The sequence below is a fragment of the Rattus norvegicus genome, chromosome 17 (genome assembly GCF_036323735.1).
Source record: "Rattus norvegicus strain BN/NHsdMcwi chromosome 17, GRCr8, whole genome shotgun sequence".
In the NCBI taxonomy this organism is placed as follows: Eukaryota; Metazoa; Chordata; class Mammalia; order Rodentia; family Muridae; genus Rattus; species Rattus norvegicus.
The window spans coordinates 28801333-28825646 of NC_086035.1; the positions used below are offsets into that span (position 1 = coordinate 28801333).

The 24314-nt window shown below is 41.6% G+C and overlaps 1 protein-coding gene across 22 annotated transcripts in view; it reads right to left on the reverse strand.

Moving 5' to 3' along the window:
* Positions 1-24314, reverse strand: part of Fars2 (phenylalanyl-tRNA synthetase 2, mitochondrial) — a 427082-nt gene that overhangs the window by 276596 nt on the left and 126172 nt on the right. For all 22 annotated transcript variants that reach the window (XR_010058866.1, XM_063276404.1, XM_063276403.1 and 19 more), the window contains 1 exon segment: positions 22638-22769. Coding sequence is in view for 21 of the 22 variants with exons in the window: in XM_063276404.1 (XP_063132474.1) it covers positions 22638-22769 (132 nt within the window). In the remaining variant the exon portion in view is untranslated.

A 24314-nucleotide genomic window follows, 5' to 3' on the forward strand; every position in this document is an offset into this window, starting at 1 on the left:
GATTTTGTTACTTTTGAAGGGTTTTGCGATTTCTTTAAAAAGTCTATCTTAAGTTTACTAAACAACCAAACAATTTTACTCTAAAGAATTACTCAAGAACTGAAATCATCTGGCCCCACAAAGGTCAGCCCAGGAATATTCACAGTAGCATCATAAAAGTCCTAAACTTAAAACAAACTAACTGTCCATCTCATTGGAGTAGATAAGAAAGAAACTGAGGTACATACATATTACTCAACAACATGAAAGGAAGGATGCCGGAGCTATGGTAATAAAATGAGACTGTACTAAGTGAACAGGTCTTGGGCAAGGACTTCCATTTATGTACTATGTGTAGAAACCACAAAAGAGACTAGGTTAGTTTTTGACTAGGGCTTTGCACATGGGGAAAGAGTAGCAGTGGACTCTAATGGGCAAGAGGAAACCTTCAGGGATGGTAAAAGGTTCTAAAACTGAATTGCATTGATTAAAAAACTCCAAAATTGAATTAAATAATACTTAAAGTGTATAGTTACAGTGGGGATTTTTAAAACTTTTATTTGTCAAGGTGTTTTGCTTGTATGTATGTATGTATGTATGTATGTATGTATGTATATGTACCACATGTTATGCCTGGTGCCCACAAAAGCTAGAAAGTGTCAGAAATCCTAGAATTGGAATTATAGCTGATTGTGAGCCACCAAGTGGATACTGGAAATTTCAAAGGACTACAGTCCTTTGAAATAACAGCCAGTCCTCTTAACTGTTGAGCCATCTCTCCAGCTCACAGTGGGATATTTTTATTACTGAAATTATTCTCCAATATAGCTGTTGGGGGAAGTGAAAAATAAATGACAAGAAATTAAAATGTTTTCATCCCAAACATGCAATGGAATCTACACAATAATTCTAAAGACAGCAAATTTTCACAACAAAAGCTATGTCCACACAAAACTACACAGAGATCAAGTAAATGGCTTCCAAATATGCAAGGATCCAAGGACTTTGTAACATATATCCTTTTTCAGAACAGAATGGGGATCAGAACCATCAAGACAAAAGAATGAACACACACACACACACACACACACACACACACACACACTCACACACACAGAAAGAGACAGAGATAGAGACAGACAGACAGACAGACAGAGACAGAGACAGAGAGACAGAGAGACAGAGAGACAGACCTGGTGCAGTATCCAGGGAAGTATGGCACTTGGCACTCATCCCCATTCCCCTCTGTCCTTCAAAACTTTACAACATCCTAATGTCCAGTTTCATCGAGTGACTTCGTTCCCTCCAGTGAGGTACAGCTGAACAAGAACAGGAAGCAGGAGAGGAGACCATCCTTCTGCAGCCTTACCTTTCTCAACAGGCTAGCATGTCACAAACGAAGGTGGGATGCCTTCCTATGAGTGCCACCACCTCTCATCACCAACATCACAGGTATTTGCACATAAAAATTACAACGGGGTCTGAGCAGTCCTTGTGCCTACAGGTGAATATTCTAGGGAGAAGCAGTTACAGGGTAACCTTCTGGTTTCCTCTAGCATAGGAAGGCTTAAGAAGCAATGCCCCTGGATTGACAGCTCTGCAGTTTTGTGTCAGTTCTGGACATCTTGACTTATACTCCCTTTTATTTTCTCCAACTGAAGCACTACAAAGAAAATAAGCTATAAAGAAAGTAACAGGAAACAGCACATCCCACAAGAGAACAGCAAAGAGACACCAGGACGGCAGCTGAGTGCCAGCTGTGGAGATGAACCAGCCCAGGCATGAGCAGGTTATCAGAATGCTTTGGGGAATTCTCTCCAGGACATCAAATAGTCAGAATGGCATAGGTGGAGTGAAGAGTGGACAGGTGCAGAACTGTTTGAAGGGCATGATTCTGAACCAGTGAAAAACTTAGACATGAAAATAAACAACAAAAGACCAATTAAGACACTGCATAGAAGACAAGAGCCAAGCATAATTTTAACCTATGCCATTACTGCAGCAAAGCTGGTGGAAGGAAGAAAGGATTTTGAGGTGTTTGAATGTGAAGAAGGGGCTACACATCAATTAGGCTCATATTGCACAATCATAAGAGAATATTTAAAATGGAGAGAAATCAGGAAGCCATTGTGTGGGCTAATGAGAATGACAGATAATGAAGACTTATTGCAGGAACTGAAGCTGGAAATACCTAGAAGAGTGGTTCTCAACCTGTGGGCCAAAAGCCTTTTCACAGGAGTCACCAAAGACCCTGAAAAAAACACAAGAGATTTCCATTATAATTTATAACTATAGTAAAATTTCAGTTATGAAATAGCAATGAAATAATTTTATGTTTGGGGGGTCACCGTGCTCTTAAACCTCAGAGAAGCATTTGACTCTGTAAACTAGAGTTTGTGTTTTAATACAAAAATTATAAAAAGAGCAGAGACATGAACTGTCTGGATTACTCTACCACAGTGCTTGGCATAGCTCTTCTTGATGGTAGGCAGGTCAGTGCAGGCAGAAAGCAACCAGCACCTCCCCAGTTCTCTGCAATGATGGCCAGGCTACCACCAGCTAAGAAAAGGGCAGACAGAGGAGGGAGAGGGGCTCTAAAGCAACTGTGTTAGGGAAAGATCGAGTGCAAAAGGAATACGCTCTTGTAGTAAGGAAGAGGAGCTTCAAACAGAAAACATACACTGGTTTTCACGGGTATCAAAAATGATTTTAGATACCTAAATGATCTAAAGTATCTAAAATAATTTTGAGGTGATCACTAACAAATGCCTCATATTTAAAACAGTTGTGAAAAATGCCAACCTTTTCCACCTGAAGTCAAATGTGTTCATAAGATAGCCAAGAACCAAAACTTCCAGAAATACATGGAACAAATTTATCATAGAAATAGCATAGGTCTAAGAAAGACTTAGACCCACTAGTATACTCTGGAGAACCCTGATTCCCTCCATTTCTGGCCCCATGGTATATTGTCACAGTTCTGTTAAACAGCATAAGTGATGAGTCAATGTAGAAATTCTCTACAGAGACACACACGTTATGGAAACAGACTCCATATAGTCAACTAAACATGTTTGTGCATTAATCTTTAAAGCAATCTGAAAGAATAAGGCTAATGGATCTCTAAGAACAAAGCAAACAAAAACTCCTACCTCCATCTGCATTAAAATTTATCTTCGGGACAGAATCACACCATTTACACAGGACTGGCCTTCTGCACCACAACAGATAAATTTACACTTGCCTGAGCAAAATTTCATTCTCTCCACAATCAAATAGCTACCAGCATGTTTTGTGAACACTATAAATCTGCCCATGTTGATTCGTGAAATGAAAAATATCAAGGGAAATAAATAATCCTTTACTCCCTGCCATTCTCAGGAATAAGAACTGCAGACATTCTGAGGAGAAAAGAAGCAATAAAGGGTTGCCCTTAGCAGGCTCTGGATGGAAGGAGAGACTCAGAAGTGTACCAGGAGCCATGTGACTGAGGCCTGATGGTCTGCTCTCTATGCAGAAAACAGAGTTCTGGTTTTCTGCTCTTAATTATTCACCATGTTAGCAACTGCAGGAAGAACTGATCACCTCTTGTTCATCCCATTTATGAATTAATGTCAAATTAGACAGGCCCTGGATCTGGCTAGCCAAGAGCATCACATAGCCCTGAGCAAGGAGACCAGCTCTGCCCACCCAGGATCCCAGCATCTCTGGCCCCAATAAAGCCTCCAGTATTCGAACTACAGTTCAATCATTTCTTGGCCAAACCTTCTTCCCAACAAGTTGAGGATCCATTTCCAAACATTGTAGGCCCCATTTTAAATAATTACAGAGGACCAAACCTAGACAGATCTGAAGAGCAGAAGGCAGGCTGACTGGAGCCAAGGGTACAAGAGCCAAAGGGATTTGGCCACAGGAGCAGACATACAAGCTGTGCCCTGGAGCTGAACAGAGGACATGATGGAATGGGCAGAAGAACTAGGGCAGCCACACAGAAGCCAAGCCAGAGTTACTCAGCTGAAGACTCTTCTCTACTCTTGGTCATAACCTCTGAAGATGTCAGGCAAAGCAACCAGCCTGAGGAGGCTTCCACCAAGCAAAGCACAGGACGTATATGAACACCTGAAAACAGTTCTGCAGGAGGGAGGAATGTTCAAGGTTTTAAGAATTATAATGTTCATAAACTACTGTATTTTTTCTTCTGATCTCTTAGCTATACTTCCCAATATTTATCTTGATTAATATATCAGCTTAACTGTATGTTCTTTATCAGTCCACCAACCTCCCCAAAGCACCACAAAATGAAAACCATATACTTGCTCCCACCCCTCAAATTCAACACTCCAAGAATTACAACTCTTTTTGTTTCAGAACATTAAATATTCATCCAATTACTAGGTGCTTAAGGATATTTAAAAAAATAAATACTCATTGTCAATGAGCTCTTAAAAATGGAGTTTTGAAAATCCTCAATCAAACCAGAAGGTAAAGTATAGTCGATATCACAGAGGATTCCGGGAACAGTCCATTCAACATTTTAGCCAGTTGGGAGGAGGACCTGTTAGGCATCCACAATTTGTCAATGAAATTCAGTCATCTGCAGAGAGTACTAGCGGCTGATTCCAGTAGTCACCCATCCAGTGTCTCTGGTGGCACTGCCACCCAATACTCATGTTCCTAACCGTGGAGACATGGGAAGGCAAAGATGACACTGTAGTCTCTGGAGTGAGAACACGCGCGCACACGCGCACACACACGCGCACACAACGACTTGGAGATGGAGAGCAAGCTCCTTGCATGCTGGAAGAAACTGACTACTAGGCTACCCACTGTTCTGGAAAATTAGATGCTTGAGCTTTATCTGGAAGACAGGAATCTTCATAAGCATTCTGGATGTTGCAGCTGAAAGCTGTTCAAAAAAGCAAGAAGGATTCTTACTAAGCCAAGCCGAGAATCTGCCCTTCAACATCTCTCTGTTAGCCATTGTGCTGGAAGCACATCCAGCAAAAAGACGGATGGAGACACTCTGTCCTTCAGACACTAAGAAAAATGCCCAAGAGGGAGCACACCCTCCAGCCACTTTCAACATTGCCTGCCAGGTTCTTCATTCAGTGGCTTCTCTAGCCACACCCCTTCATTCATGAATATTTAAACAATATTAAGAGCCATCCAAATGCTCTAAGAATACAAGATAGATGGAAAAGAAAGTTCAAGTTCAATTGTTTGCATTCTAATGTTATCTCAAGAACCTGGGAGAGTACCTAGCACACAGTAGGTACATAAATAGTACACCTTTGGAGTACTGGAGATGCCTCTTATCTGAGAATATAGCAATCCTAACTATTGCCTCTAATTGCTCCTTTTGTAACTGAGAAACTGGACAGTGGCACTGTGGAGACTTTCCTCTAAGGTCCCTGCAGCAGTGAACGGTGTTAGTGGGTTTATCTGGGTCCACAACTCCTGACCCTGCAGAGAGCTCCTTCTTCAATTCATATTCCTTCTTTGTATTTTCAGTGTCCTATAATTAAGTGCAATGAAATTGGAAAGGAGCAGCTTAGAGAGCTCCAAAGGACTTTATTCTGCCAATCCTCAGAGGTGGCACTACACGCAACATTAAGGTAGTAAAAATAAACAGGAAGACGGGTGAACCCACCTGATTTTGGGTCAGCGAAATGAAAGCTGTGCACTCTTGTTTTACAATGCTGCTGCTCAGAATTTCAGAGATTACCTCCATTACTCTGCTTTGAAATTGTTCAGTAAGACACATCAGACATTCCTCGACTAACACTCTCACAGTCTGGCCTTCCCTGCTGGCTCCCTGGAGACTAACACATACCCAAGCTTCAAAAATCCTCCCTTGGCACTAGAAGTGTATATATTTTGAAAGGCAATAAATAGAGGGTTGTGTCATCTTTGGAGTAGCTTTTTGGAATCTTCTGCAAAGATTTAAAAATCAAAAAGCTGCTTGGTAACCATCTGCAGGGTAAGGAAGAAGTAACAAATACGCAGCCCCCGGGACAGTTCTGAATGACAACGAGGATGACAGGGAAGGGAACCTCTTGGCAGTGGTGACACTGTTTATGAATAGGACCGCAGCACCTGTGTCTGCACCATACACTGTGGACACTGTAGGGAAGGAGGAGTCAAGAGAAAAACTGACAAGGCCCTTGCCCAGTAGCACTACAGTACAGGGAAAGGCTAGAATCAGAGAATCTAGTTGTCATTTCAGTGTCGATGCTCATACAGAGGAGAGGGAGGCAGGATAGTGAGGACACACAGGATTTTCTGACTGCCACCTGCCACCCTAGCAGAAAGAAGGCCTAACAAAAATGCTGTGTAGGGGAATACCACATGCCAAGGGTTCATGATCTCGTGAGGCTCTATAGCAGTCAGGCCAGAATACCACACTGGAGCATTGACAAGGACCTACAAGCACATCAGCATCACGAAATCATACCCTAAAAAACAGCCCTTTATAGTTGTACAGCGGTATGAACAGCTGGAAGTGAAGCAAGGTTAATCAGCAAGTGAGACTTAGCTGATGGCTTAGACAACAAAAAGTCGTGTCCTTAAGTCCAATGAATAAATGGTAAATGCATTAATGCCAAATGGGACTGACACAAGCTAAATCCAGAAGAACCTGGAGCTTCCTGTATAACTAATAAGTTACATAAAGTAATAATGTATAAGTAATACGATAAACATGTGTGTGTTATTACTCACTTTGCAAACTAAACATCTACTTTGCGAATCACTGTGCCGGGACTGGCTGCTAGGACTCCTGGGCTCTTCTGGAAAGGCTCAAACACCTTGGTTCCATGAGGCACCTGGCAACCTGCCACACAGGAGGCTCACCAAGAACTGACTGGCTGAGGTAACAGACGAGCAACAAAGAATTGCAGATGTGAGCTGTAGAGATAGTTCACAATTAATTTCATCGTGTGTCACCCAGAGAAAATCAAACCCTATCACTCCAGTAAGAGGTTCGGGAGTGTCAGGAAGAGTTTTGAACGGCGCATCACTTGTATTATAAGATGTTCTGTCTTACAGAGAAGGGAAAATTTTTCCTCAGCTTTGTATGTCAAGAATGCTGTCTTCCCTGAAAGGATTTTTATCTTGCAGGTGATACAGGTAGTATTAGTAGTTGTTTCCCCCTTCCCCTTACCATCGGGAGCAGAGAGGCAAATATGTCTCTCTGTAGCAACACAGAGAAGTGTCTCTCTTTGTTGCAAATGTATACCCCTTCATCTCCTGCTTTTCATTTTACTCAGATATATCATATCAATAGATGCCAGTGCCGCACAGCCTTAATGTATGAACTTGTGCATAAAGAATCTGTAAATAACATTTAAGCAAAGGTTGCCATAGAGCCCCACGATTTACTCAACAGCACAGCCTTTGGTGGTTGTGTACAAACCAAGGCAGTTAAACTACAATTAGGCTGATTTCCAATCAGAACATAGGGAGTGGTTCCCTGTGGCCCCCAAGAAAGCACCCAGAGAATGGCATGATCAAAGAGTATCAGAGGTCTGTCTCCTGCTGCTCACCTTCCCTCAGCCCATCATATCTGCTCATTGCCTCGGCACTTCTTCCCCAGATAGCCAGAATCCACTTCCCTGCTCTGAGTTCCCATTGCAATGACTGGGATCCAAGCTCTGATCCTTTCTCTCCTCAGCTATTGTGGATGCTCCTAGCATCTCTGTCTCCCAGCTCTGCTCTGTACAATCTGTCCGTCTGCAATGGAGCTCTGTGCCAAATGTATCCATCCATCTACTCACTCAGTGAATATCTACTGAGCATACACTAAAGGTTAGGCATGTGTGAAGTCCTAGTGACAAGGAAATATAAAAGCCTCATCTCCTCTCTTAAATATCCGTGAATGGTGCAAAAGCAAAACAATAAACAAAGCAGTACAGTTTGACAAGCAAACACTCGGAATGCCCAGGTCCTGCTGGGATGTGTTGAGGAGCAAGGGTGCTGCACACTTACAAGCTCTCTGGGCACAGTGCAGCTACAGGCAGGGGAAGAGAGAGAGTCCAGTGTGGTGGTCCATGACAAGGTATATGAACTACTAAGGCCAATGGATCCTGATGATCACAAGACCAAGTCACCCCGGACACTGTAGCAAATTTGTAGCTATCCTGAACTATATCAGAACCTCTCTCAAAACAGAAAAGAAAGACAGAAAAGAAATAGGACAGAAAGTAAGCTAGGAAGAAACTGGAGAGGAAGGACCTAACAGACCTTTCTATTTGGCCACAATTTCTGTCTGAAAAACCTGCAGCAGTTCCTCATTCCAAACCTGAAAACATGGTTTCTATGCCACCAGTTCAGAGCATCTCCCAGTGTCTTCTCAACTCCTGATCCAGTACCATGACTAGCTCTTTTCTCCAGGACATTAACCAACTTGTATCCACAGCCAATCTCAACATTTCCCTCATCCAGTGAGGGAACCACTGCCATCTTTGAACCTCAATACCTAACCCCATTTTTCTTTTAATATTTTAATATTAAATTTAATTGCAAATTTAATATTTAGTATTTTAATATCACAACTAATAATTATGAATTAAATATGGTTCCTACCTTCATAGAGCTTGGAGCTTTGCAGAAGAAAAACACAAAATAGTCATGCAATAACTATAAAAGATCTGGAAGTGTCACATGACAGGAATGTCTACAAAATAATTGCTTAATTGCAATAACAATATCAGCAGGAGATCAGGTATTAAAGTCATGTACAGAAATCCTGAAAATGTTTTAAAAGTAAAACAGCATTTAAACCAATCCTTTTTGATATAGTCAGGCCTAACCACCCAGAGAGACAGCCAAGCCCATCACTGACTTCTATTTTCAAATCTCACTATGCCTTATCCACACAACAAACAAGAAAAATGAATCACATATATACACAGTAGATTCCAAGCTAAAGCATTAACTATGCAAGCTGAATCCTTAGCCATCGATCAGCTTTAAGGAAAATCTAAGAGGATTTTATACTATTGAGACAAATGTCCCCATAACTCTGGGCATGGATTAGGATCCTCAATGAAACTACAATTAGCCATTTCTCCATGAATTATCAAAAGCAAGCTACTCAAATCTCCAATTCTTATGACAGTTCAAGAACCATCACGCTGACTTACTTGAGAATTAAATACTAAGTAGAACACACTTCTTGGAGACAGGAATAATTGAATTTTCATGAAACGTAATGCAATGTTTGTTCATTCTATGTAAACATATACAGATTGCAAGCAAGGACAGATTAATTCCTTCAAAGCACACCAGAGTTTTACAAACATAATGAAGCTGTCTGAGTTAATAAAGCCTTGGAAGTCAACATTTGATGACTTTTTCATTTATTTCCTTATACCTGAAGTGGCAAGATAAAAATGAGATGAAAATATAAGACCTTTATATGCAAATTAATACAAACTCTTCCAGGAAATACACAAAAAAGCTCAGAATGTAAGCAAACTACTTATTCATATAGAGGTGAGCTACTGCCTAGAAAGCCTTGAGGTTATTACTGCACCTGCAACAGATCAAACACTATTGTCATCATCAATGAAGTGAAACCTTTCCTAAATCCTTCCAGAAAGGAAGAGGAAGACAGAAGAACAATGTGGAAGACCTCAAGCAAGTGCACGGGTAATCAGTAAAGATGGTGCCCAATAGCATGACACTGCTCTCTGTTGTGCCGTGGGCTGCCGAAGGCCGGCTTTGGTACACCAGAATAAACTCAGGAAGGCAGCAAGTGTGAAGTCCGTAACTGGGGTCAGTACTGATTACAAATGACCCCCTATGGCCCACCCCTAATTAACAACAGCAGGCTATTAGAAGGAAAAAGGGGGAGGGGAACCTGGTACTAATGGCACCAGGCATAAACCTCCCTAGGTGACCATTTACTAGTGGCAACTAGTGTAAGCTGCTACTGACAGTAACCATCAGGAACTGCCACTGATAAGGGCTGGCTGAGCTGCTCATGGTGCCCCAGGATTAGAGAAACACGGGAGGAAAAACATGCACATACGCACCAGATGAAGCAAAGCAGGCTCCAACCATCACACACACACACACACACACACACACACACACACACACACACACACACATTTGTTGGGTGGAGAAAAGCTTCAATCAACTTATACACATATACACACATATTTGGTGGATACAGCAAAGTTCTAACCATTTTAGATATATACATATACATAGTTGGTGGACAAAGCAAAGCTCTAACAACTTTATTTTTTCTCTTAGCCTTTTTAAATACACTAAGACAATTCACTCAACAACAGATAAAATGTTACAGAAGAATAAGTTAACACAGAATTGCTTATTATGACATCAAAACAGTAGTTTTATCTATCTTTCACTCTATAAGCTCAAGTAAGTTCAAAGCAATAGTTTTTAATGATAGAATTACCCACTCCTTGTTCGGGCCTTACTTTAGCAGGGTGCACACCACACTGTGGCCTTATTCCTGAATCTGGCCTAGAATTAATTTGATCCAAGCTTAATTTTCTTCCTAGTGCAATTTACATGTTTTTGGTTCATGAAAGCTCATTGAACTCCTTTTTAAAACTATGCAGCCTTGGCTATTTTGTACAAGGAGGTACATTCTATTTTTGATTCTAATTTTAAACTTTCTAACAACTATCTTAAATTCTTAAAATTATTTGAATCAACTCAGGAATTCTTTAATATCATTAGCAGGAATTATAAAATCACCTAAACACCACCATTATTTCATGAAAGTTCATCTTCATGTTGATATTCAGGAAATTTGACCAGCAGGGTGGGCTTATACCCAGGAATCAATCCTAAAAGACGATAGGCAGAGAGGATCTTTCTTTGCCCATCACACCATGTCAGAAAAATGAGGAAGACAGGAATAAAAACATGAGAAGGCACATGAGCAGCAAGAAGAAATCCTAGGATGAAATCCCTGAGGATGTGCCTCTCCAGGTTTTACCCACAGCAGCCATGCAAACCGCTGGGCTGTTTCTAGGAAGCTCAGTTGCCCACTGCTGACCCTCCTGCCTGGCATCTGCCAATGCTCCGCCAGATACTGCTGAAGAAGTGATGCCAACAAGGAGGTCAGCACACAGCCTTTGTACCACTCAGCTCAGAGACACAGCCACAGGCAAGCAAGGCTGCTTTGAACTCAATTATGCAATTATAAAGTCTAGTACTCAGAGAAACGGAGCTGCACACAGACATGTTCAGGTCAGGTCAGGGCATGTGTGCTATCCAGCAGTGTGCTCACAAATCTACCAGCAACCCTCTGGGAAGGGGGCGGACATACCCAGGACAGTTTGCCCAAGGATAGTCAGAATAATGGTCTGAAAAAGGGAGCAGCCAACAGGACAGCATGAGTTTCAGTCACCATGCACCAAGGCTTTGTGCAGCTCACAGGCAATGCAACTCAGCAGAACTTCCTCTGGAGCGTGAATTTCAGCTGCTGCAGGTAGTTCAGTGGGAATTGGTCTCCAAGACTTCCTCCTCTAAAACGACACCTCAGCAATGACAAAGCTGCTGTGTTAGTTATTACGTTCTGGCGGTGGTTCTAGAGGAGAACACTGCCTAAAGGTCCTGTACGTTCATTACTCTTGGAAAAGTCACAACCAGAATTAAATTATCCTTTATTATCATCCTAGACTGTGGTCAACTTGCACTGTCCCATATATCACACTGTCCATTGGCTTTCCTACTTGTCCGTTGTCAATGTCATGTCCACATAGATTTCCGGACATTCCACTCAAATGATGGCAGGGTCAGATCCCCAACATCAAACTCATCACATTGTCTCCTATGAAAGCTCTCTCGATGTGTGGGTACTGTCAATAGAATGAGACTTATGGACTTTTGTTCTGCATGCCAAGTGCTTCAAACACTTATCCTGGGGCTGGACAGTTGGCTCAGTGGTTAAGTAAGCATCCCCCACGGCAGCTCACAACAATCTCTAATTGCAGTTTCAGAGGAAATAACCTCTTCTGGACTCAATGGGCACCATGCATAGACAAAGTACATAGATATTTACACAGGCAAAACATCCATTAACATAAAATAAGTAAAAATTTATTTGTTTGCTTGCTTTGGTTTTTCCAAGACAGGGTTTCTTTGTGTAACTATGGCTGTCCTGAAACTAACACTCTCTCTCTCTCTCTCTCTCTCTCTAAATCAGGCTATATCTATGTGCCTCTGCTTCTAGAGTGCTGGATTAAAAGTGTGTACCACCACCACCTGGAAGTAAAATTTTTCTTTAGAAACAAAACACACAAAAAAAGAACTGGCCCTGTTTAGACTGTGCTCTGCTTGACTCATGCCTGCGGGTATACCCTAGCACGTCCATGTATCAGTCACCCCAGAACATGGACAACTGCCCACCACTCCTTATAATACTCTACATAAGGAAAAGAGCTTTATCATCTTCAGGGCTCCAGGGCTTTATCATCTTCCTCACTCACTCGCTGCTCAGCTCAAGTCTGGACTCCAACAAGACCGCTATGTGCAGCCTCTCCAGCGACCACCTTTTGTCTCAACTATTCCACAGGACCATGGGCACAGTGGCTTCCTCATAACTCTCACTTCCAGACTATGTGTACCTCAAAGGCAAATCCCACCTCATCATGTACCTAGCACAGGGACTAACACACGGATGTTTAATAGAAGGAGAGAAATAGAAGGTAATAGAGAAGGAGTTCTTATCCTCAAAAGCTTCAAAAAATACACATAACAAATGTTAACAGCTTTCACGCTATGCCTTTTGTGGTAGCTTGAATGAATGCTAGGTCCAGGGATTGGCACTATTTGGAGGTGTGGCCTTGTTGGAGTAGGTGTGCCACTGTCAGTGTGGGCTTTAAGACCCTAGTCCTAGCTGCCTGGAGGCCATCTTCTCCTGTTTGTCTTTAGAACAAGATATAGAACTCTCAGTTCCTTTTACACTATGCCTGCCTGGGTACTGCCATGTTCCCACCTTGATAATGGACTGAACCTCTGAATCTGTAAGCCAGCTCCAGTTAAATGTTGTCCTTATAAGAGTTGCATTGGTTATGGTGTCTGTTCACAGCAGTAAATCCTAACTGAGACACTTTTTAAAGCCCAAAGGTTGTACTTGAAAGGTACCAAGTCTAATCTTCCAAACAGGTATTGCATTTACATCAGACACTCTCTTTGTGCTAAAAACACCTATAAGTACAGTTTTAGAGTATCTCATGGTTATCGCTCCTTTCCCAAAGTGAATTTCTATCCTCCCCTTAGCTTATCATCAACCTTAGGACCAATGGAAGGGCATTACCTCTCTGTCTTGGGATACATCCCATAAAATAGTTTTGGTTTTGGTTATGAGGGAGAGATGTTACAGGAGTTTCCTGGGCTAGTAAGCATGAAAACCACAGAGGACTCATCTTTCACTTAGAACTGCCTCTTTCTAGTTTGGATGTCCAATAGCAAAGTGCATGTTTCAATCCATCATTTCCTACACTGAGAACTAATCAACCCCACTGTGTGTGAGCATGTGTAGAAACACCTAATGACATCCAAATCCTAAAATGTCAATTAAAAGCCATGATGTTAAAACATGGCAAAAATTATGCTTGATGATAATACTTCATTTTCCACCCTTAGGCATAACATGGCCATTTCATGACACCATTGATTCTAGCCTAACGTGCAGGACTCAGCCTTGAAAAAAGACACAAGAAAATATCCTAGTAGGTTGTGTTTATCCTCACAGTGCCATAAATAATTCCTAAAACTCTAAATTGCCTTTTTGCGGAGGAGCAGATAAAATTTAGCCTCTGGGAGCACATCACACGCGCCTGCAGAGCTGCTGAGGCCCCTAAAGAAGGGCTCCAGAAATACTTTACATACAACTCAATTACATGAGCATTCTAGTTTTTTTTTTGTTTTGTCTCTGAGAATTTCTTTAAAGGGGAAAATGAAACCTTTTTAACCAACCATACAGCAAAATCTGTCTGGTCTGTGATTTTACCCATGGTTCTACAGAACAGAACATGAATTCAGGTTACATTTTTAAATTCTGGGTGGTTTAGAAGAAATACTTTAGAATTGGGGAACTTAAAGAAACCTTCCATGTCTTAGGCTACTCGTTTTTCAGGGAAGAAACCGAGACTCCTATGACTTACTTGCCAGAGACCTGCAGCCCAACAAGTAGTAGATATGACTAAAGACAGGTCCTCCTACCAAGACCTTTGTGCTCCCACTAACCATCTTCATTAGCCAGGATCTCACAGAGCAGCTAAGGACAGAACACACCAATGACAAGCTTGAAAACACAGGTAGGTCCCCTTTCTTTCCACTGTTCTGCTTCTATGCACATGGGATGGTGGTGGGGGGCACCCGACCCATTACTATGAGGGGTGTACAGGTACTATGTTTCAGGCACTGGCCTAGAACTCAGAATACCACAGTAATGAAAAGCAAAAAAATTCCCAACCTCAGAAGCAACTATTGTAATGATTTTTTTACCCTTATATAGGCGAATGGTTAAATTCAAACACCTGAAGGTTAATGGAAAGAAAGTTATACCAGAAACACACATTACTTACTATTCTATTACTGTCACAAACTTTTTGAAGTAATGAAACTAAAAGAAAGAAAGATTTATTTGGAAGTTTGAACTCATGTCTGGTTGGTCCCACTTCTTCCTGGGCCTGTGGTAAGGCAGCATCTCCTGGTGAGATCACTTGACAAGGGAAGCTGTTAGGGCACAACCATCCTCTTCAAAGGCATGTCCACAGTGACCAGAAAACCCCACTCGAGCCCATCTCTTCCAAGTTCCACAACCTTCTAACTGTGCCCTGGTCCTAGAGACTCAGAGAACACTTATCCAAACACTAGCACATGCGAATATACACAAATCCTCTATGTTTGTAGCATGTAAAAAAGCCTGAGGGGACAACTTTCCAGATAAATTGCACTTCTAACTCCTGTCTGGATTATAGACCCCACAACTACACTCCATACTGACACAATGTGCAGTGGCTTCTGGACAGTGGGAAGGACATAGAAAAACTCCCATTCTTTTTAATCATCTTTTTTTTTAAGCTACAGAAGAAAGTAGAGTAGAGGTGCCTAAAAGAAAACTCAGCCATGTCTTAGGCTGCTGCTGGGCTTTGTGTGAAGTGAAATTGAGGGAGACGATCTCAGGACCTCAGTCAGTGAAAAACACACACACAATACAACGACTAAGTGAATTTGTGACAGCAATGCCAGACGGACAATGATCAAAGTCTCGGGCATATAACAACCACTTGCTGCTGGACTCAAAAATCTTGATGAGCATCTCACTGTTTTAAAACCAGCAGACTACACAGGGAATTTTCAACTACTACAACATCAGCCAAACACTAGGATATACATTTCAAGCCGGTTTTCCAACCACATCTGCTAATATCCCATTGGCCAAAGCAGGCAAGAGGGCAAGCACCAAATCAGTAGGTGAGGGACATATGCTCGTCCTACAGAACGAAATCAATTCAAAGCCCCAGGGTAACGAGTGTACACAGGGAGAAGTAGACGCTCGAATGAAATGAGAACTTGGAGCATTCTAAACTGGCCAAATCTAAGACTTGTACCTGGATACTCAACGCCCCAGTCGACTCCATCAGCTTGATCACACAGACTGGAAAAGAGTGGGGAACTGAGTGGCAATTTTTTTATACAGTCTCCAAATGTACCAACCAAACTCTAGGTGTTGAAAATAGGAATCCTACCGGGTTTCCACTTCTAACACAGCTGCCAACATCAGGCCTGCAGCACACAGCACAACTGCGGCCAAGGAGCATGCGCGTGCCCCAGTGCGACGCCAGGGGTGGAGCCTTCCCTCTTACACCAGCGAGAGAAGCACTGGAGGCTGACAGGATTAGAAGCAGGATTAGGGAGAACTAAAACCTCTACTAGGAAACACATCCAATTCCCTGCAAAGGGCAGAATGGAAACCCCAGGCAAGCTCCAAGCTACATTTCCTAATCAAGCATACCCTAAAACATGCCTTCCCAGCTAGGAGGAACTGTCAGGGAGGGCGGAACCAAATCTGACAGAGCACTAGGAGACCGAGGTGGATGCCAGGGAGGATTAAAAATTTAGAATCCCAGTGTTGAGAATATGAATAATACGACAATAAATGAGAGATATAAAGTACCAGGACCAAGCATGACAAGCAGAGGGGTAATCTTCATGGGGCTTGTCAACTTCCACCCACTCACATTTCCTGGAGAAGTGATTTTTTTTTCTTTTAAAGACTGATGTGGTATAAAGAAAACTGAAGCTACTCAAGGAAGAACTATATATATTTTTCATATACATATACACATACACACACATATATTACTTTTATGAACTAGCAACAAAAAAAGAAAACCCACAAACCTGTAAAGTTCACAATACATAAAATAACAAGTGAATAATATCTGATATAAATGTAAGAAGCCTAGCAATCAGTTAAGAAACAGAAATGGGAAGATAAACCCAGTCGAAATGATAAGAAAAACTATAAATGTCAAACAAACATATAAGAATGCATTCAGCCACAATATGAATCGGGTAAATGAAAACCACAGTAAACTATTTTTATCATTCCCAGACAGGAAAACCAGATCAAGGTCAAGTATTGAAGGGAATGTAAGCAACAAGGAATTTCAACTACAGTCTGCAGACAATGCAGAGTAGGCAAAGCCCTTTACCAAACAATTTAGTGACTCCTTACCACACACAAGAAAGGCCCTGAAGGTTCCCATAAAAACTGACTCTGCAATTAAACCCTGGCATGGACACACCTGTAGGCATAAGAATATTCAGCATTAGCAACCAAAACTGTAATCGAGTATGCTTTAAGAAGAGATAAACTATGGCAGACACATGTATGTGGATTTCCACAGCAGGAAACAAATACACTGCAACTAAATGACGCTGGACTTCATAATGTCACACACAGAAATATGCAGTGTCACTCTATTGGTAAAACTGTAGAAGCAGGTTAACACATTGTGCACAACTCTAATGAAATCAAGGTAGAACAAAAACAGACTAATGCTTGTTGGCAGGGGAAGGTGAGGAGGAAAGGAATGAAGATATTGCCACAGAGGAAAGGAGACTGAAGGAAGGTAGAGGGAAGGGAGTGGGGAAGAGGAGAGAAGTGGGAGGGCAAAGAGAAGAGAAGAGGGGAAGGGAGAGGAGGGGAGGCAAGGGCAGAGAGGAAGAGAAGGAGAAGAAGAGTTCTGGAGGAAAGAAGAAGAGGAGGGGAGGGGAGGAGAGAGGAGGGGAGGGAAGGAGAGGGTAAGAGGTTAAGAGTAGGAACAGTTCATTCATCCAGAGGATTCAGATTTGACTCTCAGCACCCAAACACTTGATGGCTCACAAGCATCTTTAATTCTATTTCTAGGGAACCTGACCCCCTCTCTGGCCACCACAGATACTAGGCATACAACTGACACACTGACACAAATGCAAGCAGAACATGCATATAAAAAGTTGGGTTTTTAAATAAAAGACAAACATAATCACAGAGTCTCTGTGGGAGTAAAGACAGAAAAGAAAAAAGATGAATTAAGTAAAATCAAAGAAAACCATAGCTAAAAATATAAAAATCACATTTCTAAAAACCAAGAATGGAAAATAATCCTGAAAGTAGCTAATAAATAAACAAACAAACAAATAAATGAATGACAATACTGTATAGATAGATGAGCAATTATTAGGCAATTGAAACTACAATGGTTTTCTTCGTTCAACCGCATGCAGAAGATAACAACATTTTGAAATGCTAAGAAAAAGGAAATGGCCATCAGTCCACAATTCTATATTCAATAAAAATCTCCTCCAGGATAAGTAAGGAAGAAAGGTATGTCAGATAAAGCAAGTCTAAGAAATCCATCCCCAGCAGACGCAGCCTGTAAGAAACATGGAAGGACAATTTCCACACCAAGGGCAAAGAAATAGAAAGAATGAAATGTAGAGCTCATTGTGAAGTTTATTGTTAAATTTAAATATAACAATGAAAGGATAATTAAGGGGGAGGTATATCCAATATTCTAATATAAATAAGCTTCAAGAAAGAATTATCTCACATAAAGGTGTAAACATCTTACTATGAACAAAAGCATGTCAGATACAGAAATAACCGAATAACAGTTTCAAAAAACATAAGGAAAAACTGACAGAATTAAAGGATAAAATATAGAATTCCAATAATATTCATTCAAAAAGTGATTCTATTTTTATGACAGATGAGATTCCATACAGAGGCATGTGATAAGCACAATTATTTATGTGCTTAAGATTTTGATATTTGGTTTAGGTAAACATGGAATCAACTTCGATCTCTTCTTCATACTTTATTGTTTTCAGTTATTACAGAAAGCTTTTATATCAGAAAGCTAATTACCTATTTCAAAAAGGGACAAACACTATGTCCCTACTTGAACAGATCGCTCTAAATGAGCAGTCTGAAATACACCCACATAAAAATGGGTAAACAGATTGAACTGTACTTATACAATGGAACAGAACATATTAGAAAAAAAAGATAAAATAGAATCACCTATCAGTGGTTTCAAGACAAGGTTGGAGATGGAGAAGATCACAAAAAGGTCAACAGCAAATATGTTCATGAGAAAATACTGTTTACTTTGACTGTGGTTATAACGCCATCTACAGCAAAATTCAGGAAAAATTCAATTAATCCCAAACACAGCATTTTCTAAGCATGGTGGGACTCAGTTTGTGAGGTGTCAGATCATGGATAGTTGGCTCAGGATTTTGTACTAGGGGTACAGCAGCTCACCATAATCAGAGTACACTACTCACATCATAGGGATCAGAGACAGGAAGGAGCCTACATACCCCTTATGGTATGAGTCCTATCTTTCTTCCAAGTATCCCCCACATTCAGTAGTACCCACCTGGGAACCGATATTTTGAGAATTGAGGGACATCCTGGAATCAAAGCACAATGATGTAGGTTTTATCTTTGGGAAGGTACTTTTTATTATTTTTGTAAACTCTTGGTCAAATACCATGTTTTGGTTTTTTTAAATCCTATTAAACAGCATGTCTAGTGTACCTAACAAGCTAAGGTTGTGCCAAGGCTGACGCCCTTTAAAAGCTGATCAATAGATCACTAACACTGAACCATGTAGAGACTACAAAGATGAGTTACCAAAGAAGGACAGAAAAGAAACAGACTCACATTGCACAGAGAAAGCACAGCAGGAATACCAACTAGGCAGCAGCAGTGACAACAAATGGAGTTCCTGGACACAGGAAACTAACTTACCTGGAGACACACACTGCCAGCCTCTGTATTGTGAGTGCTCCATCCTGAGAATCTCTGATATAATCTTCCCAAAGATTTCCTCTTCCCCCTCCTTCACTGTGCTTACTATTCATCCCTACAGCCAACACTTACCACAGAGTTCCGTTATCGTTTTTATGTCTGTGCATCAGGCCATCTCACAGGGACAATACTAACTCTATTTCCCACTAGCCATAAGAAAACAGCAAGAAAAAAATGCATACACAAAGAGACAAACAATAATTGTTTAACAATGGAAACTGATAATGAATGGATTTGCAAAGGTTTCCTAAGAGTCCATTTCACAATTCAACAAGGAGGCAAGGTAATTATATGTCAGAGTTCTCTGGAAGAACAGAACTGGTAGAAAAACCCAGTTTATTAAAGTGGCTTACAGACTCATGTCTGGCCTGTCCAACAATCACTATATCTTGATAGAAAGGCTGAGAATCCAGTAGTTGTTCATCCTATAGGCAGGCTGTCTCAGCTGGTTGTCAGTCTACACTGGAATCTGGAAGTAGGTTGTAAGCCCAATGAAGGAATGCCTCAGCAGCAGCACAGATGAATTTACCAGAGAGTAAGAGCAAGCGGGCAAAATTAGAAAGCTTCCTTTCTCCGTGCCCTTTTATGGACTGAGAGCTGTGGTTGTGGCCCAGACCTTGGGTGGGTCATCCTTCCTCAAATGATCCAATCAAGGAAATCTCTCAACTACTAAGGTTTCCATTGACATTAGCTGACCACCACGATTAGCCATAATAGAAACAGATTCTATTTTGTGCCATAGACGTTCCTGTCTGCCTTATATAATATAAACCTTGCAAAGGATCAGTGAGCGATAAATTTCCTCCCGTTACAATCACAGTCAGTTATATCCATGGTGATAACTTTAGATGTTTGCATCCCATATCCCATATGAATAGACAGAAGCATTCTGAGTCATCCCAGTGGAAAACTCAAGTATTGAGACATGACACAATATTGTCCTAAAAACACCAGGGGAGCCAAATCATCAAGAGAAGTTAGTATGACAAACACTTTTTGGTGTTCTTAGACACTAACTTCAAGTACAAGCAGCAAATCCTACACAAGTGTCTTTTTATAACATCAACTCTTTTTTCTATTGCTTTAGTCTCCCTCTCTCTAAGACACTTAAATTTCATGCATTGAACTTTGCAACAACTTTCTTGTTGATAAATGGCTCTCAGCATTAGTAAAATTCTTGGATGTTGCAACATGGGCCATTAATTGCTACTCCACTGTTACCGTGTGTCGGGCTTTTCCCTAAATACGTTTCATTCAGTACCTCAACTACTCTTGATATAGATTTTACATAGGACATCCTTGTGTCCACTTCAACTACAAGATCAAGCATCACAGGACATGGGCAAAGTGTACTCCTGTGTCACAGATCAGCCTGAGTTTCTAAACCCTGAGGGTAACTGAGGACTATGATTTACTCTCGGACTCTAACTTCCACCCTTCATCCCTAGGTCAGCTTTGCATACAGGGAAACTGTCTAGGAGGCATTTGTCTGTGTGCAGAGCCCTGCAGATGGAGAGGCCCTTAAGGAGAGCCAGGGGAAACCTGACAGATCTTGAGCTCCCTGACCTCAGGTCATTTGTGTGTGATCATTTTGAGCCCACATATCTGCACTGAATAGCCACAGGCTTTGTTAGCAGTACGACTGCTGACATGTTGTCCCTGACCTGAGATATGCCAACTGCTGAAGAGCTTTATAGGAATGGAAGACGGGCTGAAAACACCAAGCCTTTATTCACATCTGTGTATTGTCTAATGAGTGACCTTAGATTTAAAGACCCAAACTCCACCTTCAGAAAAATAAGGCACCATCATTTCCTCAAACGAACCCTTTAGAGGGCGGCGAGTACACCCATTCATGGGCAGCAGGCAGTGGACTCTATGCTACCTTGCTTTTAATCTCCTTACCCTTTCGCAACTATCCACTTCTTGATCCCATAAATACTCTATAACACTGCTTTCAAAAAGGCATATTAGAGATCCAGGCTCCTACTTCCTTACATCTGGAATCTTGGGAATGAACTAGTTTTCTTGTTTTAAATTGATCATTTTTGTGATACATAATAGGCAAAGCAGGCCTCACTCGGTGACAAGAGTTAGACAAGGGACCAGGCATTCTACCTCTTACCCAAGGACAGTTCCAACAAGCATGCCACCTTCTGTCTTCTGTCTCACCTCATCCTGACCTGGTACCACACGGCCTTAATCATAATTGCTCCAAATGTATTATTCACCCTGTGGCAGAAGTCTCTGCATCCTACCCAACCTAAACTGCCTTCTAAGACCACACTGGAAATGCCCCCTTCCCAGGGTCAAACTGCAGAGAGTGGAGCACACTGAGCAGGCAACAGTCCACATCGGTCCCTCTCAACTTGGTGCTGCTTCTCTGCCTATTCTCTCGACATTCAATAAGGAACTCAGACTGCGCAGTACATACCTACGTACACACACATTTCTTTAAGACCATACGATGGTCTTGAACTCACTAATAGCTGGGGATAGCCTTGAATTTCTAGTCCTTCTGCCTCTAGCTTCTGAGTGATGGGAATACAGACCTACATCAGCATGTCCAGGGGATCAAATCCAGAGCTTTATGCGTGCCAGGAAGCACCCTAGTACTCAAAAAATGATTTTATAATATAAATTCAGATCATGATATTTTAAAAACATGCATCTCTGAAAACAAGTCTAAATGGTATCATTTTTATTAGGCAATGGCCCCCCAAAGCAGAATTGCAAAGAGCTTTCTCAAATTTTGTTAGAAATCAATCAGCTGCCACGTCTTTCCACACTGCTGCACTTGATGGCAATACCTTTGCTGACACTGGGGAGCAACCAGACAACATGGGCCTGTGTGGTTTTCTTTGGGGGCTGTAGTGTAGTTGTAAAATCTGTCCTGAATTCTGGCTACTGAACTGAGTGCACTAAGAACGAGAGAGGGCTACACATTAGCTTCACTCTTGAAGAGCCGGGAAGCCAACCTGCTCTCATGTGACACAAATCCAAATGCCTTTGGGGCAGTTACAAAGCCAGCACGACACCCCTACTTCCACCCCCAGGAGGAGAGACTCCTAAGATCCAAGTCTAGCTGTCAGGAGCTGATAAAAGGGATCTCCGAAGATCAGACTCATTTGCAAAATGAGGGGTGACGAGCACAGCATTAGAAATGAATCTCGTGGGAATTCTCAGAAAGGCTAGTGACATAACTGTGGGTGACTCTATGCAAATGAGGTCACATGAGAATACAGGGATGGATCCTCTAGGAAACTTGTAAGTGCAGTATGGAATTCTTTCTTACCTGAATTGACAAGCTGTTGTTCCATCACCCCGCAGCCGAGGACTTCAAGCCATTCTCCACGGAAGTTGATCTCCATCTCGAAGGAAGGGTGGGTAAAGGGAAAGTAGCAGTCCACCCACCGGACCTCCAGCCCTGAAGAACGCCAAAGGAAAGGCGTACCAAGTTAGAAGACAGTACATCCTCATTCAAATCACACGCACCCTTCAGCTAATGACATCAATCACGACACTTAAACAAAACGAACAACAGACAAACTAATTTGCAATAAGTTGGGGCAAGACAATAAATCTTAAAACTTTGGAGAAACTGGATATATCTTATTCAAAACTAAAGAATCTAATGCTGTTTCAGGACCTTCTAAAACAAGTCAGTCTAAGACCATGAAAAAGTGGGTGATTCTGGTAATTTCTGTAAGTCCCAGTGGCAGGTTAGAATTAAAGAAACTATATTTTCACTGGACTGCTCTCCAAATCTACATCTCAATGAAGAAATAACAATTCATAGATGCCCTAAGTTCACCTGCAAAGACCTAATGATGGTATGCGGTTTACCTGTGCAGGAACTTCACCTTTCTGGGTAGATGTTAACACTGTTGACTTGACATCCACCATGTTGACAGCAGTTCATTGTCCACCCTAAGCCCAGAGCACACATGCCCGTTCTAGGCTGTTAAACTCACCAATGTTCTGTATAGGGTGCCTTCCAATCCCAAGCTTTGTCTAGCATAACACTGTCCTTCTAATCTACAGGCACATAGATCAATGTACACAGTCTACACCTTCCTCAAATTCTATCTGGCCCAGTGGCCCTATTTTCACTGGCTCCCCGTTGTTGATGCTGGATTAGTTACTTAAGAACTGTTCTCTGCCTAACATCTGCAAAGCATCAAACCCTTGACTTCAGAACTCCCCCATATTTCCACAAACCACAATGTCTAGACACAAAAATGGGACCAGCTTTCACTCTCTTAGAAGTTCATGCTGATGATTTTTTGAATTGTTAGGAGTTAACACGTTAATAAAACAAAGTTTTTCAGATTTAAGCAAAATATTGAACATTTTTCTCCAGGAGATGGAAAATATATTTAAATATCAACAAACAAAAAGCAATACCTACGAAATGTCAGAATTGATCTTCAATAAGCCATCAGGAATATGGTACTTTTAGCAATGAACTCATTATTCAACAAAAAGAAATTAATGAACACGAAACAGTGATGGCTGAGAATGACAGATGTGGTAGACTGAAAATGCTCAGCCCATAAGAAGTGACACTATGGGGCTGGGGATTTAGCTCAGTGGTAGAGCGCTTACCTAGGAAGCGCAAGGCCCTGGGTTCGGTCCCCAGCTCCGAAAAAAAGAACCAAGAAAAAAAAAAAAAAAGAAGTGACACTATTTAGGAAGTGTGGGATTGTTGGAATAAGTGTGGCCTTGAAGGAGGAAGTGTGTCGCTATGTAGGTTGGCTTTGAGGTCTCGTCCTATGCTGAAGCTTCCCTGAGTGCTGATGAGACCCTGCTCCTGGCTACTTGCAAAAGACAAGTCTCTAGCTGTCTTAAGATCAAGATGTAGAACCCTTGGCTCCTCCAGAACCATACCTGCCTGCATGCTGCCATGCATCCCACACCATGATGATAATGAACTAAACCTCTGAACCTGTAAGCCAGCCCCAATTAAATG